Source organism: Bombus impatiens, unplaced genomic scaffold (genome assembly GCF_000188095.3).
Source record: "Bombus impatiens unplaced genomic scaffold, BIMP_2.2 scf_0543, whole genome shotgun sequence".
Classification (NCBI taxonomy): domain Eukaryota; kingdom Metazoa; phylum Arthropoda; class Insecta; order Hymenoptera; family Apidae; genus Bombus; species Bombus impatiens.
The window spans coordinates 2,114,582-2,134,721 of record NT_176962.1 but is presented as its reverse complement, the minus strand read 5'-3'; the positions used below and the strand labels follow the sequence as shown (position 1 = coordinate 2,134,721).

At 42.5% G+C, this 20,140-nt stretch overlaps 1 protein-coding gene across 3 annotated transcripts in view; it reads left to right on the top strand.

The window, feature by feature from the left end:
• LOC100741472 (transcription factor SOX-6) overlaps positions 1-20,140 on the top strand; it is a 337,675-nt gene that overhangs the window by 317,203 nt on the left and 332 nt on the right. For all 3 annotated transcript variants that reach the window (XM_033321943.1, XM_012388245.3, XM_012388244.2), the window contains 6 exons: positions 15,717-16,001; positions 16,920-17,295; positions 18,661-18,885; positions 19,282-19,329; positions 19,472-19,624; positions 19,905-20,139. In XM_033321943.1, the coding sequence (XP_033177834.1) occupies positions 15,717-16,001; positions 16,920-17,295; positions 18,661-18,885; positions 19,282-19,329; positions 19,472-19,624; positions 19,905-20,139 (1,322 nt within the window). The remainder of the gene's footprint in view (positions 1-15,716; positions 16,002-16,919; positions 17,296-18,660; positions 18,886-19,281; positions 19,330-19,471; positions 19,625-19,904; position 20,140) is intronic.

Below are 20,140 nucleotides of genomic sequence, written 5' to 3'. Positions count from 1 at the left end.
GGCCGGTGTTCCCGCCGTTGCGTTGCCAGGATGCGAGTTTCAATTCACGCGTATTTCTGGTTTACCCCGGTTCCCGCGTGTCGTCCGAATCTTTATTTCGGTTCTCACGTTTCGCCGGCGGGACGCGCGAGTGGAGGCGCGTGCGCCGAAATAAATATTGCATATTTCTGTACAGATGCACCGCGCCGGAACGCGACTCATATCAGCTTACGATACATGGCACGCGGCGACGCGACAACTGTTCCACCCGTGGACACACAATGTGGATGAAATCGTTAACGAACCGGAGGGTCGATCTCCTTCGAATTTCTGAAGCGACTCGGCATGTTGGAACGATTTGTTGTCGGATCGTCTGAACACACGTGACGTTTTCACGGTGTTGGAAATAAATTGGCGGCGAGCTGTTGGTTCGTCTTTCTCTGCTCTGAAAATATATATTTTTTGATTCAGGATTCCAATACAGGATAATGATGATTTTTCCATGCAAAAATATTGTGAAAAAGATTGTGAGAAAAAGAGAAACGGATAAAATTTTATTAGTTACACGATGACCTAAGGTTTTAAAAAATTTGTATGACTTCCCTGCGACGAATAAACAACGGATGTTTTTCAGTATTCCGGAAATTGCTATATTAACGACGCCAGAAATATTCTGTTAAAGGTGTTTATGAAATATTCTGTAACTTTACACAATATGGTACAAAAGAAACGCATATCATTCATAATAGTTACGACTCATTTGTAATTCATTTATTCATTTGTTCTACATTCACTAGTTACAGTAAATTCTTTCAGATGTGAAATTCAAGTCTCACTCAATTATTGAAATGTCCTTATCATTTATTAAATATTCTCCTTGTCCCGAGTAGGTTATTCGTTATTCATTCACAGTTGTCATTTCATGCCTACTAGCGATAATAGTAGCGATTTACTGACTAAACGGTGATGTATGACAACTAAGAATGCTGAAACACGTGTCAGGTATGCATTCTGCTATATTGTATATTTTACAACACGTTCTAATAGAATCAATCATAATTAAGCTATTGGTCCGTGAACACCATACTAGCCGTATTTAACACATTCGATGTAATCGTATCTTCAAGGAAAACTTTTCTTGTGGAAGCAATATGATTTCAGACGATCAATATCCATAAAAACGTCAATACTCGGATCTCTGGAAGAATTATGTTTATCATTTACATTCATGTTACGTGTAATCTATATGATAATAATACGGAAATATTTTCCAAGTATGAATGAAAATTAAATCGTTTAACAATAAATCTGCCATGTTAAGTCAACAGAACGTATCTGCGATATTCGCTTAGACCAAGTCGTTGCTGCAATATAGCACGAAAATAGCTTATCTATACGTACATTAAATAAGAAAGCTGTATCTGCATTGAAACCGAAGATATAATGGTTTATATTTCGAACGTTTGTGAAGTCGATGCCTGGTTGTTAAATACTAAAAGTCATTTTTTTTGAAGCCATCTTTTGACCAGATACGCCTAGTTAAATTAACAAATTAGCAAAAATATTAGTAATGGCTTTGCCAAAGAAAATAATTTCGATACAAACGTTTAAGGCCGCATAAAATGAATTCCAAGACGAGCTACATAGAATTATCTTTCACTAAATCGAAGACCTGTTCATCTAACGCACTTTCACGATCACTTTTACGAGGCTCGATCTCCGCATCTCTCGACCATCATCGCAATTTCATCCTCCTCGAAGACACAACTTCGACATAAAGAAACACATAAAGAAACAATCGCCCATACAGGCTGACTCGACGAACATAGAGCCGATTAAATAAAAGAATCGAGAAAAATCCAGGGAACGCTTAGCGTATCAATTAAGATCGCGCAGCGCGATAGAATTGAGCACAGGAAGAAGCGAGCGCGCTTCTCCACAGCCGATTAACCGATCGCGCGGCTCAATCAGTCGAAGAAGCATCCAAGCTCGAGCATTCCCTCGAAGCAATGTCGCATTCCAGCCGGATGTTGGCTCCTTGTGTGCGCATAATTTCCCAGCGTCCACGAAACGTGCTCGTTCAAACAGCGATTCGATATACGTATCTTCTCTCTTGCCATTTTTCTATGCAAACAGAGCAAACCTGCCGCAATACCACGACTCGAAGGAACGAGCGATAGAAAACCCAGAATGGTCGGCCGCGAACGATTCTCCCCTGAGTTCTCGATGGTAAAAAAAAGTGGCTGGCGTACAAAGAAAAGCGCGAACGTCGCGGAACGATGAATTACAATCGCGGTTTACCAAGGGGAGAGGAAGAGAGTCCACCGTGGCACGTGCATCCTGGGTATTATTCTCCTTCTCGAGTGGCGATCCCCGGAGTTCTCTCTGTTTCTCTGCGCGAGAAACACGAGGCTCGGCTCGAACAACCGACGGAGAATTACCATGAGAGAAAGAAAGACCGTGGAAACGGAGACGCGACTATATATCGAGGGCTGCTGGGAGTTCGAGGGGGCAGAGCCAGAGAATAAAGAGGAGGAACACAGCTCGGTGGTGCCCTGTGACTTCATTCTCGCGGCCGCGTGGCCGCAACACATATAAAATTAATTAAAGTCGGCGGAACCCAAGGGGCTGTTTATTGTACCTCTCCCCTTGGCAAGGAGCTCGAACTAGGGGGAAGGAGGTTGTGGGGTAGTGGTGGTAGTAGCTAGGTGGGCGCTCCGCATTGTAGTGTTTTCTACCGTCTCTCTTTCTGTCTTTTTTCTCTTTCACTACCTTTCCTTTTTTACTCCGTCGTTCTCCACTCGTTCGTCCTTCTCCGATCTCGCGCTACCTCTCAACCCCGTGTGCCGCGGTGGTCGCTCAAGTGGCGAGAGCAAAGCTCGCCTTGTTAGGAATTAATCACTTTCTAGGCGGCGGAGACGAGAGGAAACGACATCTTCCAGCGTTGTTTTAATTGTGAGCGAATTACCAGATGTTGGGTGTCGTTGGATGACGATTTGTAAGGTCGCGCGACGAACCCAATGGTGGTAACGTTACACGATCGAATCTTCGTCGAGAATTTATTCGAAGTCGAATCTGTCGCTTGGTTACGTACTTCTAAGGTTCTAAGAATTCGAATTTACGATCTAGGAGGACGTATGCGTAGTATTCGGATGCAGTCAGTGTCGCGCGAGAAAGAACGTCATTGGTCGACCATTGAATAGAACAGAGATGGGAATAGAAACTATTAATACAAAAGTGTTGGTACGTTCGTTACTTTTTCATTTTTAAAATACCTTCGATACCTTATACTTTATAGCGACATTGTCAGTTATTGGAAAACAAGTTCGGTTCTGCTTCTCACGTGATTCGTTCGCAATCGACTATAGTAACACAGAGAAGACGATTGTATCATCACTGGTCGACTGATTAATCTCTTGACAATGTCTTGGTTGTTATTTAAAGAGGCATATACATACGTGATACGCGCGAGTGGAACAATCGACTTGTTCGAGTTGGACGATGAACGTCGGATGGGATGCTGTAGCATCTAAAACAGTACTGTTCGAGCTAAGCTTCGGGGCTTAAGAGGCTTCCTCTACTTTGTCTTCGTTAACGGTGGTGTTAGAACGTTAATGCCCCTTGGTTTCCCGGCTGTAAACGACGTCACGAGTGACCCAATCCGTAGCGATTTCGTTGCGTGGACAGCTGTTTTCAGATGCTATTCAAAGGTGACTGAAGTATCTGCAATTAGTAGGGTAGTAGGTAAATGGAAAACAAAAGGACAAGAACTGAGTGAATAGTATTATCTAAATTAAGCTGTTCGCGTTGCGTTACGCTTAGAGATTACGTTATATCGTTAATTTAGCTTGTTCGTCATAATGTAACACGAACGATTTCGGGCTGTTGTTTGATACACGTATAGGATGAAAGAAGAAGTACGAATATGGCAGAATTAATTTATCCAAGTCAGTTTTATAATTTTAAACAACAACACATGCCAGCTTTTGCAATACTGTTACGCCTTTTGTAAAAGTTGTATTTCTACGAGCTTGCGCTTCAAACTCTTAAAACAAATGAACGTGAAAGACAACAAACGAAGCAGCGGAGTAGCCAAATAGTATCGCTAGGTATATTCCTCTTTGGCCTTGGATGATTATTTTAGATTTGAAAGATTATTTTCGACCGGAGAGTATATCACCTGAAACAGCGCTGTCTAAAACTATAGCATAATAATTCTGACTGATGCCAAATTATACGCGAACAATTCATATTCAGCGTATATAACTCTCGCAAAACGAGCAAATTTGCGAATACCTCTTTGACGAATCATCGCCCACAGATAACTCGACAGTTTCCCAACAAAAAAGGAACCAATAAGAAGAGAACCACATATACACACGTCCTCGCTTTCTCTCAGAGCCATCGTTCTCCTCTCGAATAAATATTTTTTCAAATCGAGCGTCACAACAGCGTCGACACTCTCACGAGGAATGCACTCCTCGGCGATACGTCCGTCGTAACGACAACGGAGCACGTCGCCACGTTCCCATAAACCAATCGAGGTGTCGAAGATGGCAGAGCAACGGTGTAGTGGTTGACGGGTGGAAGAAACCGCGTCGACGAGAAGGAGAATCCTCTCGAGAAGAGGCGAAACGTTGACGGCAACAGCGACGATAGGACAAAGACGAAAAAAACGCAAGCTGTGTTCGCGGCTGTCCGTTGAAAAGGGGTTGGGCGCGGAAAAAGAGTCGCTGGTAATACGCGTCTGAGATGGATCGCTGTCGGAGGGAAGAAGGCAGCAGAGCAGAGAAAGAAGCGAAAAAAGGGATCGACGGAAGAGGATAACCAGAGAAAGAAAAGAGAGAAGAGGGAAAAGACTGAGGGAGAGAAAGAGTGGCGACGACAGCGAAGAAAGGAAGAAAAGTCGTGACGAAAAGGAGGTAGCAACGATAGGACTGCTCAGTTGCTCGAAAGGTGACGGGGTTGGTTCAGTCGCGTCCCGACGTCCCCCAGTCCCAAGGGAGCCACGTCCGTCGTTTCACGTACGACGATCCTCGCAGAAAGAGCTCCCCGTCAGAGATAAGAAGCCAAAGACAATAATCCTACTGACAGTCGGGTCATCGTCGCGGCTTATTTCGACCGACGCGCGTCTCTAGCTTTCAGCCGCTAAGAGGAATATTCTCCTCGATATCCGCTGTCAACCGTGCACCATCATCGTACGATCTTTAATGCTGTTAATGCAACTCGCAGTCCCTGGACCATCGGGTATGGAAGCAACGCGATTCAGAGACGTGGCCCGATAAAATAAAAGAAGAATGCTATACGTACAGCGTATAGAACGTCCAACAGAAATATGTATAATGTGTGTCGTTGTGAACGTGTAGGCTGACGCGCCTTGTCTGATTCTACTTGGAATTTCCTTGCGGTTTGGCGAATGAACGCGTGCTTTTAGCGAATTTGTTTTACATCTATGAGCTAAAGGGAAATCGAATGGAGATTATGAAGGATAGAATATCGAATTATTATAATATATCGTATCTATGTGCTATTTTAAAAGTATAAATAAAGCGAGCATCTGATTAAGAAGGATGAGAATAACCAAAGCAGAGTATGTCTATGGAATATTCAATATTTTATCATAACGTCACAATTTCGTATAAGTAACCCCATTACCCCTAATTCGGACAGAAAGTTTATTCGCGTAAAAACCTTCAATGGTATACTACTCTAACGAAAAATTCAGGCAAACTCTTGAAATTTTAATTATTCATATTCTCGTGCTTGATAAATTATCTGAATCGTTGGTAAGTAAGTCTCGTCAAAACACAATTCTACAGTTATATGGTTATGATCAAACCACTATTAAAAAGTTACACGGTTACATAGTTATTGTGGCAAAGTTATTAGACCATTGTGCTCATTGAATACATATGATCGACACGGTCGATGGTCACGTGTTTATATAAATTTGAATGATTACAAGATTATAATCTACTACTTTATTCTCTGTGATTCTTTACTGAATTTACGACTTCTAAATCTCTTTCACCGCCCACCAAAATCACATCGTTGACAAATCGTTTCCTGATCGAAAGTCAAACAGAATCATAATTTCGATTGCATAAACTCGTGTCGACAACCCGTTATCCATTGTTCCATTACACGAGTTCGATTACCACGATGAACGTTTGGTAGGATGTTTACGAGCGGCCGAGCACGCGCTGACAAACATCGTTTCGTGCGCGACGCCGATTTCGAGAGTGCGAACGCCGCTTGAACACGCTCGCTGTCGGCCACGGTATTCGTGTCAGCTCGCATGGACGAGGTGGAACGCGTGGACAGGGAATCGTAAAAGATAAGAGAACGCGGCGTTGGACAGCGAATAAAACGGAGTGCGCGGTTTAAGGCGATGAAACCGGCGCGCTTATAAAGTATTCCCGGCGCTGTTAACGTCAGCCGCGGTGTTTGCCGTACACGCTCAACAGTACTGAACACACGATAACTCTATTCGCCTTACCGTGTGGTCCGTGCTGTGCTACGTTCGCGTACTCCTGAGATACGCGGGTTAAAGCGTCCTAACGAGAGCAGAGAGTGCCCCAGAGGAGAGATTTTTGGGGTGGAATTAGGATTCGAGCAGTGGTAGTTGTTAAGTTGATCTATCTACTTTGACGTCTAATTCCTGAATACTCGCACACAAATCTTACGATGCGTTCGACGATACATTTACGAGCGTCGATATAACGTATAGTTGCTCGCGAAAGCGTTGGAACATTTGTAGTAATCTTTTATCAATATATATTAGTAGGTATTAATAATAAAAGGATTAAATATTAAGTCAAAATAAAATGATTATCGATTACGTATAATATTACTGTAAGTGAAATTTTTAAGTAGAATGTATGTGTTTGATCTGATTGATTCAATTTTTAAATACAATTTTACAACAAGACGAATGGCACGCTTTTTAAAGGAATTCTACGGTTCATTGATACATTCTGCCGATGAGTTATGAGCTTCGTGCCGTACAGGCGCCGTACGTTTCCGGAAGCATAAATATTATTTCATGCTATGCCGCCTCATTTAGTTCCCGCGTCACCAGTCAGGGGGTTCAGCTTTCGTTTAGAATAAATCGAAGAAAGATTTCCTCTATCCTCCTGAAACTGTTTTGCGTCAACTGTGAAAAATATATATCGATGTCGGCGTTGATGTTGATGTATGTATAATAATTGCAATAAGGAAGTATTATTCATAAAGAGAATTCTCTGAAGTCAAAACAAGCATCCAGCATGTTTTCCGAGACAAACAGTTTTATTGTTAACATTTCACACAAATACATAGTTACAATTTCATCGCATACTTATAACATTTTCTTTTTCATGACAGAGAAACATGACACGTGTATATCGATATCAACAACTCATAGTCATAATATTTATATACAGTTAGTGCACTTGACCCGTAAATCAGCATCGCAAGTTTGATATTACGATCTACTATGTTTTCGTGCCATTTATATGTATAACTAAATAAAAAGAAATTCTACTTACACACGTAGAACGTGGCAGCGTACAGTACAGTCTACAGAATACAATTTTAGAAAACCAATTAATTTATCAAACATCCGTGCGTATTTTACTTCGGTGTATCTACATACAAGAATTTTTGCATAGAACAAGTCGTTCAAGAATATCGATTAAAAGCAATTTCCTATCACATATATCTTTCATATCGAATTGCAAAAATGTTAAAACTCCTAATAAATCTCGAGTTCGTGAATTTAACAAATTGTCTATTCGCTAAGGAAATTATTTGCCAAGGAAAAGGAAGGAGTCGACATGTACAAAACGGCGAACAGACAAGTAAGAACATAGTCAGTCGATCGTACTGTTTGCACGTAACCATATCTAATCCATCCGAAAGATTGGCAAACGCGGTCTGTTCTCCAGACGCGAGCACAATCGGTGAGAAGCGACGTCGCGCCAGATGAAAACGAAACAAAGTCGTCTTTGTGACGTGGTTGAAAGGCTGGTGTGTATATTGGTTGCAGCGGTATGGAAGACGGGTCCGTTTAGTCGGATAATATTGTAGTCGATAGAGCCGCGGCGGTGCAAAGGGAATTATTAATATTACCGCTTTCGAGAAGCTGACCCCGGGAGAAGGTTTCGCAGCACGCCGCGCGGTGATCGTGCAATTTGTTTATCCGCCGATGGGGAATATCAAAAGGATTAGAGGCGGCGGAATAGATAATAAACATCGGCCAATAAAGTCGCCCGAAAATATCTTGGTTGCAGCGTATCGCCGCACTGCCTACCGTCTTCTACGTGTGTGCTTCGCTCTCTCTGTGATCTATGATTATGGATTCCGCGATGTCGATACCAAACGTATAGCCTCTGACGCGTGCTCACGCGTTTCTCGGAACCAGAAGACCGACGGGGAGCCCGCCGTTTGTAGTCAGTCGAACTCCGTTTGCGTCGTTCCTGTGATTCCGCTTAAACAAATTATTCTTTATCGTTGGATGTTGTTCCGTCAAAGGGCGTAGCAACGATGGGTTGGGGTATAGGGACGCGAAATAGTCATTTCATTTTCTGTCCTAAGGGATCTCTCGCCTATAACGAAACGTGGAAAAAAGGTAAAATTTTTGAAACGCTTAAAGTGGGAGGAAATGTCAATGACGATGATAATAGAGGCAAAGCAAGAAGCAAACTTCGTTCAAATTTGATAGAGTTATTGCAAATTGATATTACGATCTGTCGCGACGAGGCAGTTAATGTCTTTCAAACTTGACAGACAATGATATACACTGCTGGCAATCGAGAGAAACGAGAAGCGAGTTATATACGGAAGATAAAGTATAATTTCATGGTAAGAAGCAGTAATGGTAGAATAATTCACTCTGACTAATTGTTGTCTAATTTTACTTTGTACGGATGAATATTCCTGTTTCTAATTCTGAAAGCTTTATATTTTCAACCCTTCGAGAATTGCTTATAAAATTGAATACAATTTTTTCGACGATAAAACGTTGTACATTTCACGAATATAAAAGTTTCGGTTTCTTTTATCTTATAAAAGTATTTCGGTAATCGATTAAGCTCTAAAATCGATCATATCGAAAATTCAGCCAACAAGTGACAAACTCGATATCAGAAACTTCGTTATCAACGAATCGTGATACCATCGAGTTAAAAAGAAATCCAGTAGAACAAACCCTAAAAGCCAATATAAATGTACAAATAGAATCGCGAAGAGGAATCGCGTGGAGCAAGAATCCAGCAACGATTCTCGTCCCGCGAGCGTCGCCACGGAATCGATGCACGTTGTCGAAGACTTGGATTTTTCATGGTTCCGAGGCAAAGAATCTATCAGGGTGCTGGATGGCCGGTGGGCCTTCCTGGCAAAATAACGCGCTGTTCCCCGGGTGGAAAAGCCCGGCCACGAAAATACCGCTTCCGGTTGCCCTAGATTCCGCATTCACAAGTTTCATTGCAGAAGCGGCCAGCAACGGGAGAAGCGAGCTACCGAGCGAATCCCGTTCAAAGCGGTCCATAATTTATGTATCCCCCAGGCCACCCCTGCGTGTCGTCGAATTCTGGCTTCGCTCTTTTAAAATTCCATTAAGAGTGCAGGCCAACGGCTCTTCTTTGTCGCGTCCGTTCTTTCTCTCTGTTGGCGCTCGTTTGTTTCGCGTTGCATATTTCACGAGGGAATCCGCGTTTCGTTCGAGTTTCGTTTTCCGTCTGGTTCGATCGATTCGCGTGACAGTTTCGGAGGTGGCAGGGGTAAAATGCATAGCGATATGTTTCGAATGCAAAGACAAAAAAACATACATATGTATATACATATAAAGGGATGGAAAAAAAAGATCGGTATATCGTCCGGCAAACATTGTACATATCTTCGATCCAGCTTTTGCTAGGCTTGTATTCAAGCCACTGTGTTGGCTGGCCCGTCGTAATTTTAGACAGTGCCACAGTGACAGTCTTTATAACGCACGTGAAGTATGAACCGCTTCCGGTGGATCTACGTCATCCCTGGTGTGCATGTCCCCTTGCACTCCAGTGGCTCCGATTCTAAATCTAGATTCAAATTTCGTGGCCTTTAGCCTTCGTCTTTCGTTACTAGCTGGCCGCGGCCGCGACGAAAGACCATTTCGCGAACTCCATAACACGCGTTTTCAGTTCGTCAAACTCCACTTCGTTTGTATGGGAAAAAATTCCGAAACTGATAATGTTATCAGTGGTAAGATGAATGTCAATCCTATTGAAAGACGCGCGGTCAACACTGACCAGGTCAAGCGGCGAACGTTCGTCAAAACTGTGGTTTAAAATTACCATCCCGTTGCGTCGTTTCAATATCTGTCCTGTTCGATCGCTTCGTCTTGACGAGAAATCAAGCTCAACGCTGTCAAAGTAGAATGACACCTCGTGGTTCGACGCATCGCGAATGCATCGATAAATCGGGCGACAGCGGCTGAATACGCGTGGTCCGATCGAAAACAGCGGCGGCAGAGATAACCGGCAGAAGAGCGATTATGGGGGTAGGTATGTTTCAGTAATTGCACGGCTAAGTTTAGGCGGTGCAGTTGGCGTCAATGCGCGGATGCATATTCAGAACGGGGCTCCTCATATTCTTATACTCACTTACTGAAGCGGCGAGCGCGTCGCCTTGTGTGTGGATGTGAATGTGAATGGAACTTGCTGGCACCCCGCCTGTTTATATTTAGCCACTGTGGGCGGTATAGCTGTCATGGATACGTATCATCGGCATAACTGAACTTTGCAAATGAATAATGAAGTTCCATTGGCTGTGGTGCCGGTATGCCGATTATAGCTGAGGCCGTTAGAATGGTTCCTGAAATTGCACAGCCGTTTATTGTCCGACGTCGGGCATTGTTCGCGTTTTCGTGTCGCCGCACCAAACCACGACTAACACGACCGAGACGACGAATCTGTTAATGAACGCACGCAACCGCGTCGTTTCTTAACTCTCTACAACCAGAACTTTGTTTGCTTCCAAGGAAAATAATTATTGTTGTTCTTACTTGGGTCTGAAAAAGCATTAGTTGCTTTAAATATCGTTTGCTAACGATATAACGATGCGAAACTAAAATACGATAAGACTACGAGTTGTTCGATGACTTGTACCTTGAAAGTAATGTTCGATTCGATGTAAAATGTAATACTCTACCGAAAATGGTAATATACGTTTAGACAAAACATAGCAAACGTAGCAGAATGTAAAATTTTATTCGAGAGTTTGCCAAAGATCGGTACCACGCATCTTCGTTAATCTTCCAGAGAGTCAAGCGTGCCTCTTCCAACTCGTTGCCAGCAAAAATGTTATCCGTTATTATTAGCAATATTGTCGTTACGATCCTGAACATCGGAAATATTCCATAAGCAACAGGACTCGAATGGAAAAAAACCGATTGTCCGGCCGGTTTTTCTCGCGATCTTCACGGTGTTGTTTTTTTACGGCGCACACAACGCGGCAATTAGCGCGGCCGCAAGAATAATTAGTGCTAACGAGTGCATTTCCATACAGAGGCTGTTTAATATGCGGATCCTACCGATAGACGTGAATATCGTACCATCGATGCAGGTAAAACAATGAAGCCTAACTCTCGAAAGATACGTCGATCGATGTACTCGATAAAAGTACCCAACGATCTGCCCAACGATCTTTGTGGGTTGAACGTTGTTTATGAGCGAATGCGGGGATATTTTTATCGTTTTCTTCTTTAATGGCGACCGTATTCGAAGGAATTTGTATCGTCTAGATTTTAAGTAGAAGTAGCAACCATTTCCTTGTTACGGTAGACGAAGATAATGGTACTAGAAAGTTAATGATACTGTAGTTAGATTTACTAGAAATGAATGGTAACCATATTGACGAGGGATTTAATGTTCATTGTTGAGAAAGTATTTCACTACGCATGTAATGTCATGTATATTTAGAATCACTTAGAAGCTTTCTATGAAGCAAATGATTTTTACGCTTAACGATAAGAAAAAGAGTAAGTATAACGAGGACAAAAAAGATTTATTAGGAAAAGACGCCTTCATCGTGACAAGAATGCGCGAATAGTGATATTTCTCGATCGTTTCGCCAGTTTTTCATGGTGGTGATATTTTTGGAGGCGCACTCCCTTATGAAGTGGCCTAACTCGGTTCATTCAAGAACAGAGCTCGAGAAAACTGGTGACTCGTCTTTCAAGCTCTAACAAATAATCGCTATCGTTCAACACATTTACGACCACGCAACAGATAAATCGATGAATTTTTCGACATTTCGCATTGCTGTTACAAATCGTCATTACACGGAAGCCAAACTGATTTCCATTAAAATAAATCTTTTCGTTTCTGAGAACATAGTCCCCATTCACATGCTGTGACATTAAAATTGAGGAATTTGTAAACAGTAAAGTTGACCAATTTGACTTCTGCTTCGCTTTTATCAAATATTATAAATAACTCCACGAAACCGTTAACACTGTACATTCTTTTCCTCTCATATCTCGACAACGTGAATCATCAGGTTCCCCTGAAAAAAGTCGAAAGTCACATGGTAACGTTCTTGCAAGGAAAGGCAAACACCGAACACATTGCTCCTTTCCTCCTTCTTTTTTCATCAGAAAGAAAAAAAGAAAAACGACCCTTTGCGAAGAATACAAGCGGTTTATCCAAACGAATCCGTGTGTCCTATGGCGATCGTAAATCATGGCTCGCGATCTTCCACAATCCGCGTCGAGGATTAATAATCGCGCGTCGAAAGGCAACCAAAGAGAGAGAACGAGAAAGAGAGAGAGAGAGAGAGAAAGGAAGAGAGAGAGAAATAGAAGGATACAGAAACGAATGAAGGAGAGGGAACCTGCTCGCGCGCTTAATATCGTGCATATGTGACGTTTCAGCTGGTGCCCAGGCTGGATGAATAAACGTCTTCCTTATCGTCTAAAATAGACTTTAAACTTCAAGCATATCTGGACCACAGCCAGGTCGTAGGAAAGTACAATGATATTAGCCACGTTGAATTGTTACACCGTGGTGGAAACGGGAGCCGCGTTGAAAACCTGTCTCGTTGAATTAATAGCGGCACCTAGTCGCCTCTGACTAATGGACACCGCTGGAAAAGAAATATTCCATTCGGCCCGGTTTCTACCGGTCCAACCGCGGTCACCTTAACCCTTGGCTATCCACGATGGGCGTGTATTTACGTCCTACTTTCACAGGAAAAGGGTCAACGTTGTACACGCTTTTACTTTGTACTTCTTGAAAAGCATCGGAGGAAAATTGTACTTTCGTTGAAACGCCGAAGCAAATAATCAGTGATCTAATTATCGGGTTACGTACAATATTACGTGCGTATCTGGAATATCATTACACCCCGCGGTATGGAAATTTGTACAACTGCACGGGGATGTAAATTTGGATATTGGATTTATTGTATACAATGTGCACTCAAATATTTTGTACGTAGATGATTATGATTAATATTATTTCGCCTTCCATAGAACTATAAATAATCGACTAGTTTAACTAGAAAGATATTATTTCTATTCGTAACGTTGCATTAAAATTACTAGTCTTGTTTTTAAAAATTCCGTATACTTTGAAACACATACTATTCCCAAAGATTAGTCTGCAACACGCATGTTTCGATGCTAAATTAGAACCAGATTTTCCCAACATTCGTATAACTTTGCTTACTCGCTCCTCTACTTACACCCCCGAATGTTAATATCTCTTGTTTAACATATTAACAACCGCAACATTACGTCAACGACTCCAAATGATATTTGAAGGGAACTCTTCAAGTTGCTATGTTTGTCGTAATTACAGAAATTTGCGGTTTCCTACTTCAGGATTTCCCTAAAATTACCAGCCACGAACGCGTTAATAATAAATCCTGTCCGCATTCCTTGATATTTACATTTAACATTCCCAACGAAACGTTCGACGATTCGCGAAAACTTAAATTAACCCACGAAACACGGCTAGAAGCACGAAAACTCGAGCGTCACACCCACGCAATAAAAGCGCCGAGCAAGCACCGATCATCCCAGTTTCCCTATTCGGATTATACAACGAATCGTTTGTGCGACAATGACGGAACAATCGAAAATATCGGCCCGATTACGTGTTCAAGATCGCTTGCTGCAGGTTTTCACGGGCATTCAATGCAAATTGCCGGAACAATGAGTCGAATCCGTTCCGAACGATCGTCGCGGCGGCGATCACCAGGGGCGCGTGAAAAAAAAAGAATGGAAAACAGAAAAAAGATTAAGTGTGGTTACGTTACGCTCGCGAGTGAATTAATAATGCGCATAATACGAAATTTTCATAAGCATAAATAATGCGTTCCGCACTATCTACATTGCATAAGCGGAGTCGGAAGTTTCGTGGGAAATAAACCGTGAATATCACTCGAGCTTGTTATATTTTGCGGAATATTCGCTGGATCATCAAACCAGCATTTGCCTGGACGATTTCTCGCGATTGACATCGATGCTACACAGCTAAAGTAGGTACGTTTATGTAAGTATGGACGAGAACGATTAAGAACGTTGGTTAAAAGAGAAACCTGGCAGATTCCTTCCTGGTCGCGTTATCACTTCGAGGTAAATAACGTTCGTTTTTTTGTCGCGCTTTTCTCGCTCGAGCTAGCTTCCGTTTTACGCATTCGATAACCAATAATTAAAGTCAATGTCTCGTGTGGTGCGTCGATCGCGTCTTTTATTACGCTTTCTGGAAAAACTTGGACTGGAACTGGTTTCGTGAATCGATGCTTAGATAAAAAAAAAAAGAAAAAATGGAGCTTTAGTCCCGATTTCCGTGGAAAATATAGTCGCGTAGAATAACCTGGTAAAACTTGGTTTATAACGATAGCTGAAACTTTGACGCGATGGAGATTAAATTATAGTTTGAATGTTAAAATATGTATTGCGCTTGCGTTTGCGAAAGCGTATCGACGCTGTCGTTATCGGTGTTACAGAGGAAATTATACGGTAATAAATCGCATAGCTGCCTTGTCGACGGCAAGTTTGTGGAAAAATATTACTGTCCCTTGCGTAGCTTGTATCATGGTTTTAGATTAGTTTCGACTATATTACAATATCTATGTTTATTTTACATACGTACATGTGCAGTGAGGATCGATGTCAGGTCATTCTTATCATCTATTTCCACTATCTTTCTAACGAAAAAAAATAACGAAATTCGTAAATGTATAAGTATTTTTGAGATTACAAATACTAGACACTTTGTGCGATAATAATGCATTTGTAGGATTAACACATTGCGAAGTTTCCTCTTGAACGTGTAAATTGCATATGAATATACTTATGCCTGTCTTCGTTACATTTTATGCCGTGCGTAATCGAGAAAATTTCTACGACACTCGATCGTGCTTATACGAAATTGTTTAAGAACAGAATTTAATTATCAATTTTCCATTGGAATTTCGAAACGAATCTGAAACAACATCGTTACGCTGCGAGGAAAACGGAATAAAGGGAAATATTGTCGTTCTTCCTCGAAAGATTAAACCACCCGTGAATCTAACAATTTTTCCCACGTTACATTTCCTCGTCCTTGTCGTTCCAACTGAAAAGCAGAAAATGAATACCGGAGCGTAGCGGGCTACGCTGTCTTTCGTTTTCCAGAAAGCAAAGATGGAAGGGAAATTTCATTCTCTGTTTTTTGCCCGCCACAACGTGATTCATCATCCCTCTAATTGCTCGTCCCATGGCTTTGCAGTCGTATCCTGCGCACATGACCGTCGACTCGCAGAAGCAAATCGAGATACAACGGATGCAAACGGAGCACTTGAAGCGGCAGCAAGAGCACATCATGCAGCACAACATCCAGGAGCTACAGGCTCAGATGACAAAGAGCCAGCTGAGCATGTCGGGGCCGCAATCCTTGATGTTCCTACCGTTTCTCGAACAGCTCAGAGGGTTGCCGGTGCAATCGCCTATGCCGCCACCGCCGGCTACGTCGACATCAACCACCACCAACAAACATATCAATTCGATCGCTAACGTACGTAAACCCAGCGCAATCCTAATTTCCCCGCTCATTCCTACGTTCGACTTTGATCAACGTTTATACCAAGCCTCGTGTACGCGCACCTAACGCGTAGCACCGAGCGTTTAAACTTTAAAGGCGGTTCACCATCCGCTCGATCCGATGAAAAATTCACATAGCATCGTTGCGCGACATAGGTGGCGCCACCGACAAGGAAGTGGGTTGATAAACGGCATAAAAAAAGGAAGTTGGAAACGCGAAAATTCACGGTTCGAGGCGCGTCGATCGACGATCAGCAGGCAGCGCGGTATAAACGTCACTTTAACGAGATGGTTTTCTCCCTTGGGAAAAAATTTATTACTAAAAATATGATCTTGGCGGAGGTGGCAGTGATCCGTCGTGGGTAGCAAACAAAGTTGTTCGACCGTTGCGAGAGGTAGATCCGCAAATTACATTGGCAACAGTTAGTATGCGTTTGATTTAGATCGGTATTTTAAGCATTCAGTTACAGTGCTTTGAACTATTCCTATTAATTTACAGACATACTGGGAATACCACGTGCTCTTAAAGCCGACTTTTTCAAGGCGGAGATGTTGTCCATTTTCGATTTATTTTTCCATTAAAAAATCATGTCTTGACGTCTCGATGTTACGAATGTACTTCACGTCTTGTACGATATCATTTGCACGTATTATTTACATCATCCCACAGTATTATCTAAATCGTTTGTCACAAATAAACATTATAAATCATAGTATAAGTCTAGACGCTGCTCTTACGTTATAAAAACATGTGAAGAAAATGTAACTATACAGGCTGAACTTGTAGTAGTCGATGCGACGTATAAAACGAGAAAAGAGAGAAAAGGCACAGAAATATTGACATATTGTCAAGATCTTCGTAGAAATAAACGATAGACGATGATTGTTACAGATGATCAGCAGTCACCGGGAAGGACCGAGCTGGGCGACGGCGCATCTCGCGCAAATGACCACGCAGATGGAGAAGGAAGCGTCGCCGACGCCGATCTCGTCCGCCGTAGCACCAACCGCACCTCCTCTGCAGGATCTCGACGCACCTCTCAACCTCACCAAGCCGAAATCCTCGTCGTCGGGAGCCACGGCATCTTCCTCGTCACCTGGTAGCGACTCGCACTCGACAGGGGCCGGAAGTAGCGGTCAACAGGAGCAACCAGTCGCGGCGACCGCGCCGAAACTCTTTCCGCCTGGTCTACCGATGCCACGGAATTATCTCACAACCCTTCCTTATGCAGGTCTGCCACCTCATCTGAGCACCCTCTCCTCGCCAAGTAAGTAACATCTTCCGTTAAATTGAAATAGTTCATCCATACACTGTGAAAAATACAAAATAGACATCTTTTACACACTCGACGTAACTCCCTAAACAATAAAGAGGTCTACTATGTACAAAAATATGAATCAGAATTACAAACTTATTTTTTCGTACGTCGCGATTTAATTAATAAAAAAATGGTTACTATTACGATGGAAGAACAACTAGCGAAACCATGATAGAATAGCATCCAGTTACGTTCGAAACATCTGTTGCTTTAATCGGATGGCTGCTTTAACGAGGTTCGTATAGATATCACGATGAATTTCATCATTAAAAGTACAAGCGAGTCTGATAGAAATTCCGATCGACCGCACGAAAGTAGAATATCGATGTATCGATTCTCGTCCGATCGGTAAACGCAATTCACTGGTCGTTGGCGTTTATAAACGCGACAAAGTGTACCCTTTTCGGGGGACAGGCGAGGCCGTGGGGGACCAACCGGAAAAAATTCGATCAATACCCCATAGAATACGCGGCGGGATCAGAAACGTACGGTTAATTATCTTCGGGTATGCGCGCGCGTTTACCTGATTGTTCGCGATCGGCTTTTTCTTTTCTTTTGCCCCCAAGTAAACCTGTTCCCTTTCGCGGCCGGTTTTTGCTTTCGGTTTAAAGCACAATCAACGACGCGTAACGTGATTCTAAGATAAGGCTCGGTGCACCGCGTATCCTCGAGGAAAAAGACACGGGCAGGGGAAAACGATGGGATAAAAAGCAGAAGAAGAAACGAGCCTGCGGATTCCACGAGCTGTCACTCGGATATTAGATTGCTGCGTAAATTCTCCTCCTCGGCTTCCTGGTTTGAAAAAACCATCGATATCATATATAGTTTTTGCAACATAGAAATGTTGTTTGAAAAAAGGATCGATATAGTATATAGTTTTTGCGGCATAAAAATGTTGTTTACCTTTAGTAATTAGCAAAAAGAGCAAGTAAATTAGTATAAAGTACGAAGTATAAATAGTACAGAAACTAGTATGAAACATAAAGAGGAAGCAATATTATTTTAATAATTGGTATAAAAAAGAAAGCTTGAGAGAGATATTTTTCAATTCAGCTAATCAGTTCATCGCTTGTTTCGATAACTTGAAAATAAACTTTTCCTTTGATATAATCTTACGATATCGAATGTCTCACCCAGTAAAGACCTAACCCAACATCTTAGCATCAGAGGAACGGTCGATGGTGCAATCCTCGCGGTATATCGTTGCTTGTTTGTACAATGAGACAAGACGATGACGTTAGCGTGATACGTTGATTTTGCCATAAATGTTTTCCCTCTATCTTTTCTTATCTGGCTTATGACTTATCATTGCAGTGGGCAAGGTAATGGCCAAAGACGAAGCGGCTGGACCAGGAGGTGCCGTGACTGCCGCCGCGGTTGCCGCCGTCGAAAAGCATTTCGCTATGCGTGGCATTTACGGGATACCACCGAGTGCTGGTGCAATGCCTCCGTCGCCGCAGACTCAACGACCGATCAAGCACTCCGGTTCCCGGGAGGAGGCTGCGCAGGAGGAACAGGATTATCTGTCCACGCCCCACAGTAAATACATTTTCTCATCCTTTGCGCTATATTACTTTCATTATTCTGCTAATTCGAGATAGTATTATTGGTACTGCCTTATCGCCGACCCGAAAAAGTAATGACACAGCTGTGAAATTAAAAGAATTTGAGAGGATATTGTAAATACATCGTTGGTATTTGAAATATTAGATTGTTGGAAAATACGACAAAATGACGTTAAACTATTAGACGTTCTATATTTTATTAAAATCCGGATTAAAAATAATTTATTTGTAACGATATGATAAATAAACCGTAAAAAGGGATACCCATTCGATGAACGATGTTGCATTCGGATCGCTCCGATGATTTCTCATAATCTGCTCGGAGTTGCTGTTGCAAATTATAACATGCTGCGATATTCTGAAATTACAGTGTGGCGGGAGCCGGGTTACAAGGTACCGGAAGACATAACGGAAAAAGGTAAGCAGTCTTTTGACGAGCCACGAGGCTGACGTTACGCTTTTGTTTCGAGAGCGCCAGGTGATGCTCACGAAATCAGATTCGCTTCTCACGGGAGGAAGCCAAGCGACGTTGACATCTAACACGTCTTCTCTCTGTTCAGCTAAAATGGTGAGACAGCAGAAGAGGGAGGGTGAGAACAAGCCACATATCAAGCGGCCTATGAACGCGTTCATGGTGTGGGCCAAGGACGAGCGTAGGAAAATTTTGAAAGCCTGCCCGGACATGCATAATTCCAACATATCGAAAATACTCGGTAAGAAATTTTCAATCATGATTTTCTTAAATTAAAGATCTCATCGCTCGTGTCGTATTTTTCCCGTGCCCCTCAAATGTGATATAACGCAAACATTGGGATCGATCCTGTGATTCTCGAAATTTTCAACTTCCCAACATTACCATCCCTCGCAGAAACGCTTTTTTAAAACTCCCTTTTATATATAGATATAATAAATAGAACAGACTTTTCTTCCTACATTAGAAAGCCAGTGTCGCTTTCACGATCATCTTCAACGATATTCCTTTTACTTGCACAGGTGCTCGATGGAAAGCGATGTCGAACTCTGAGAAACAACCATACTACGAGGAACAATCACGACTGTCGAAGTTGCACATGGAGAAACACCCCGACTACAGGTACAGACCGCGACCAAAGCGCACCTGCATCGTTGATGGGAAGAAGATGCGCATATCCGAGTATAAGTCGCTGATGCGGCAACGACGGCAGGAAATGAGGCAGCTCTGGTGTCGTGACAGCGGGCCAGAGATGAGC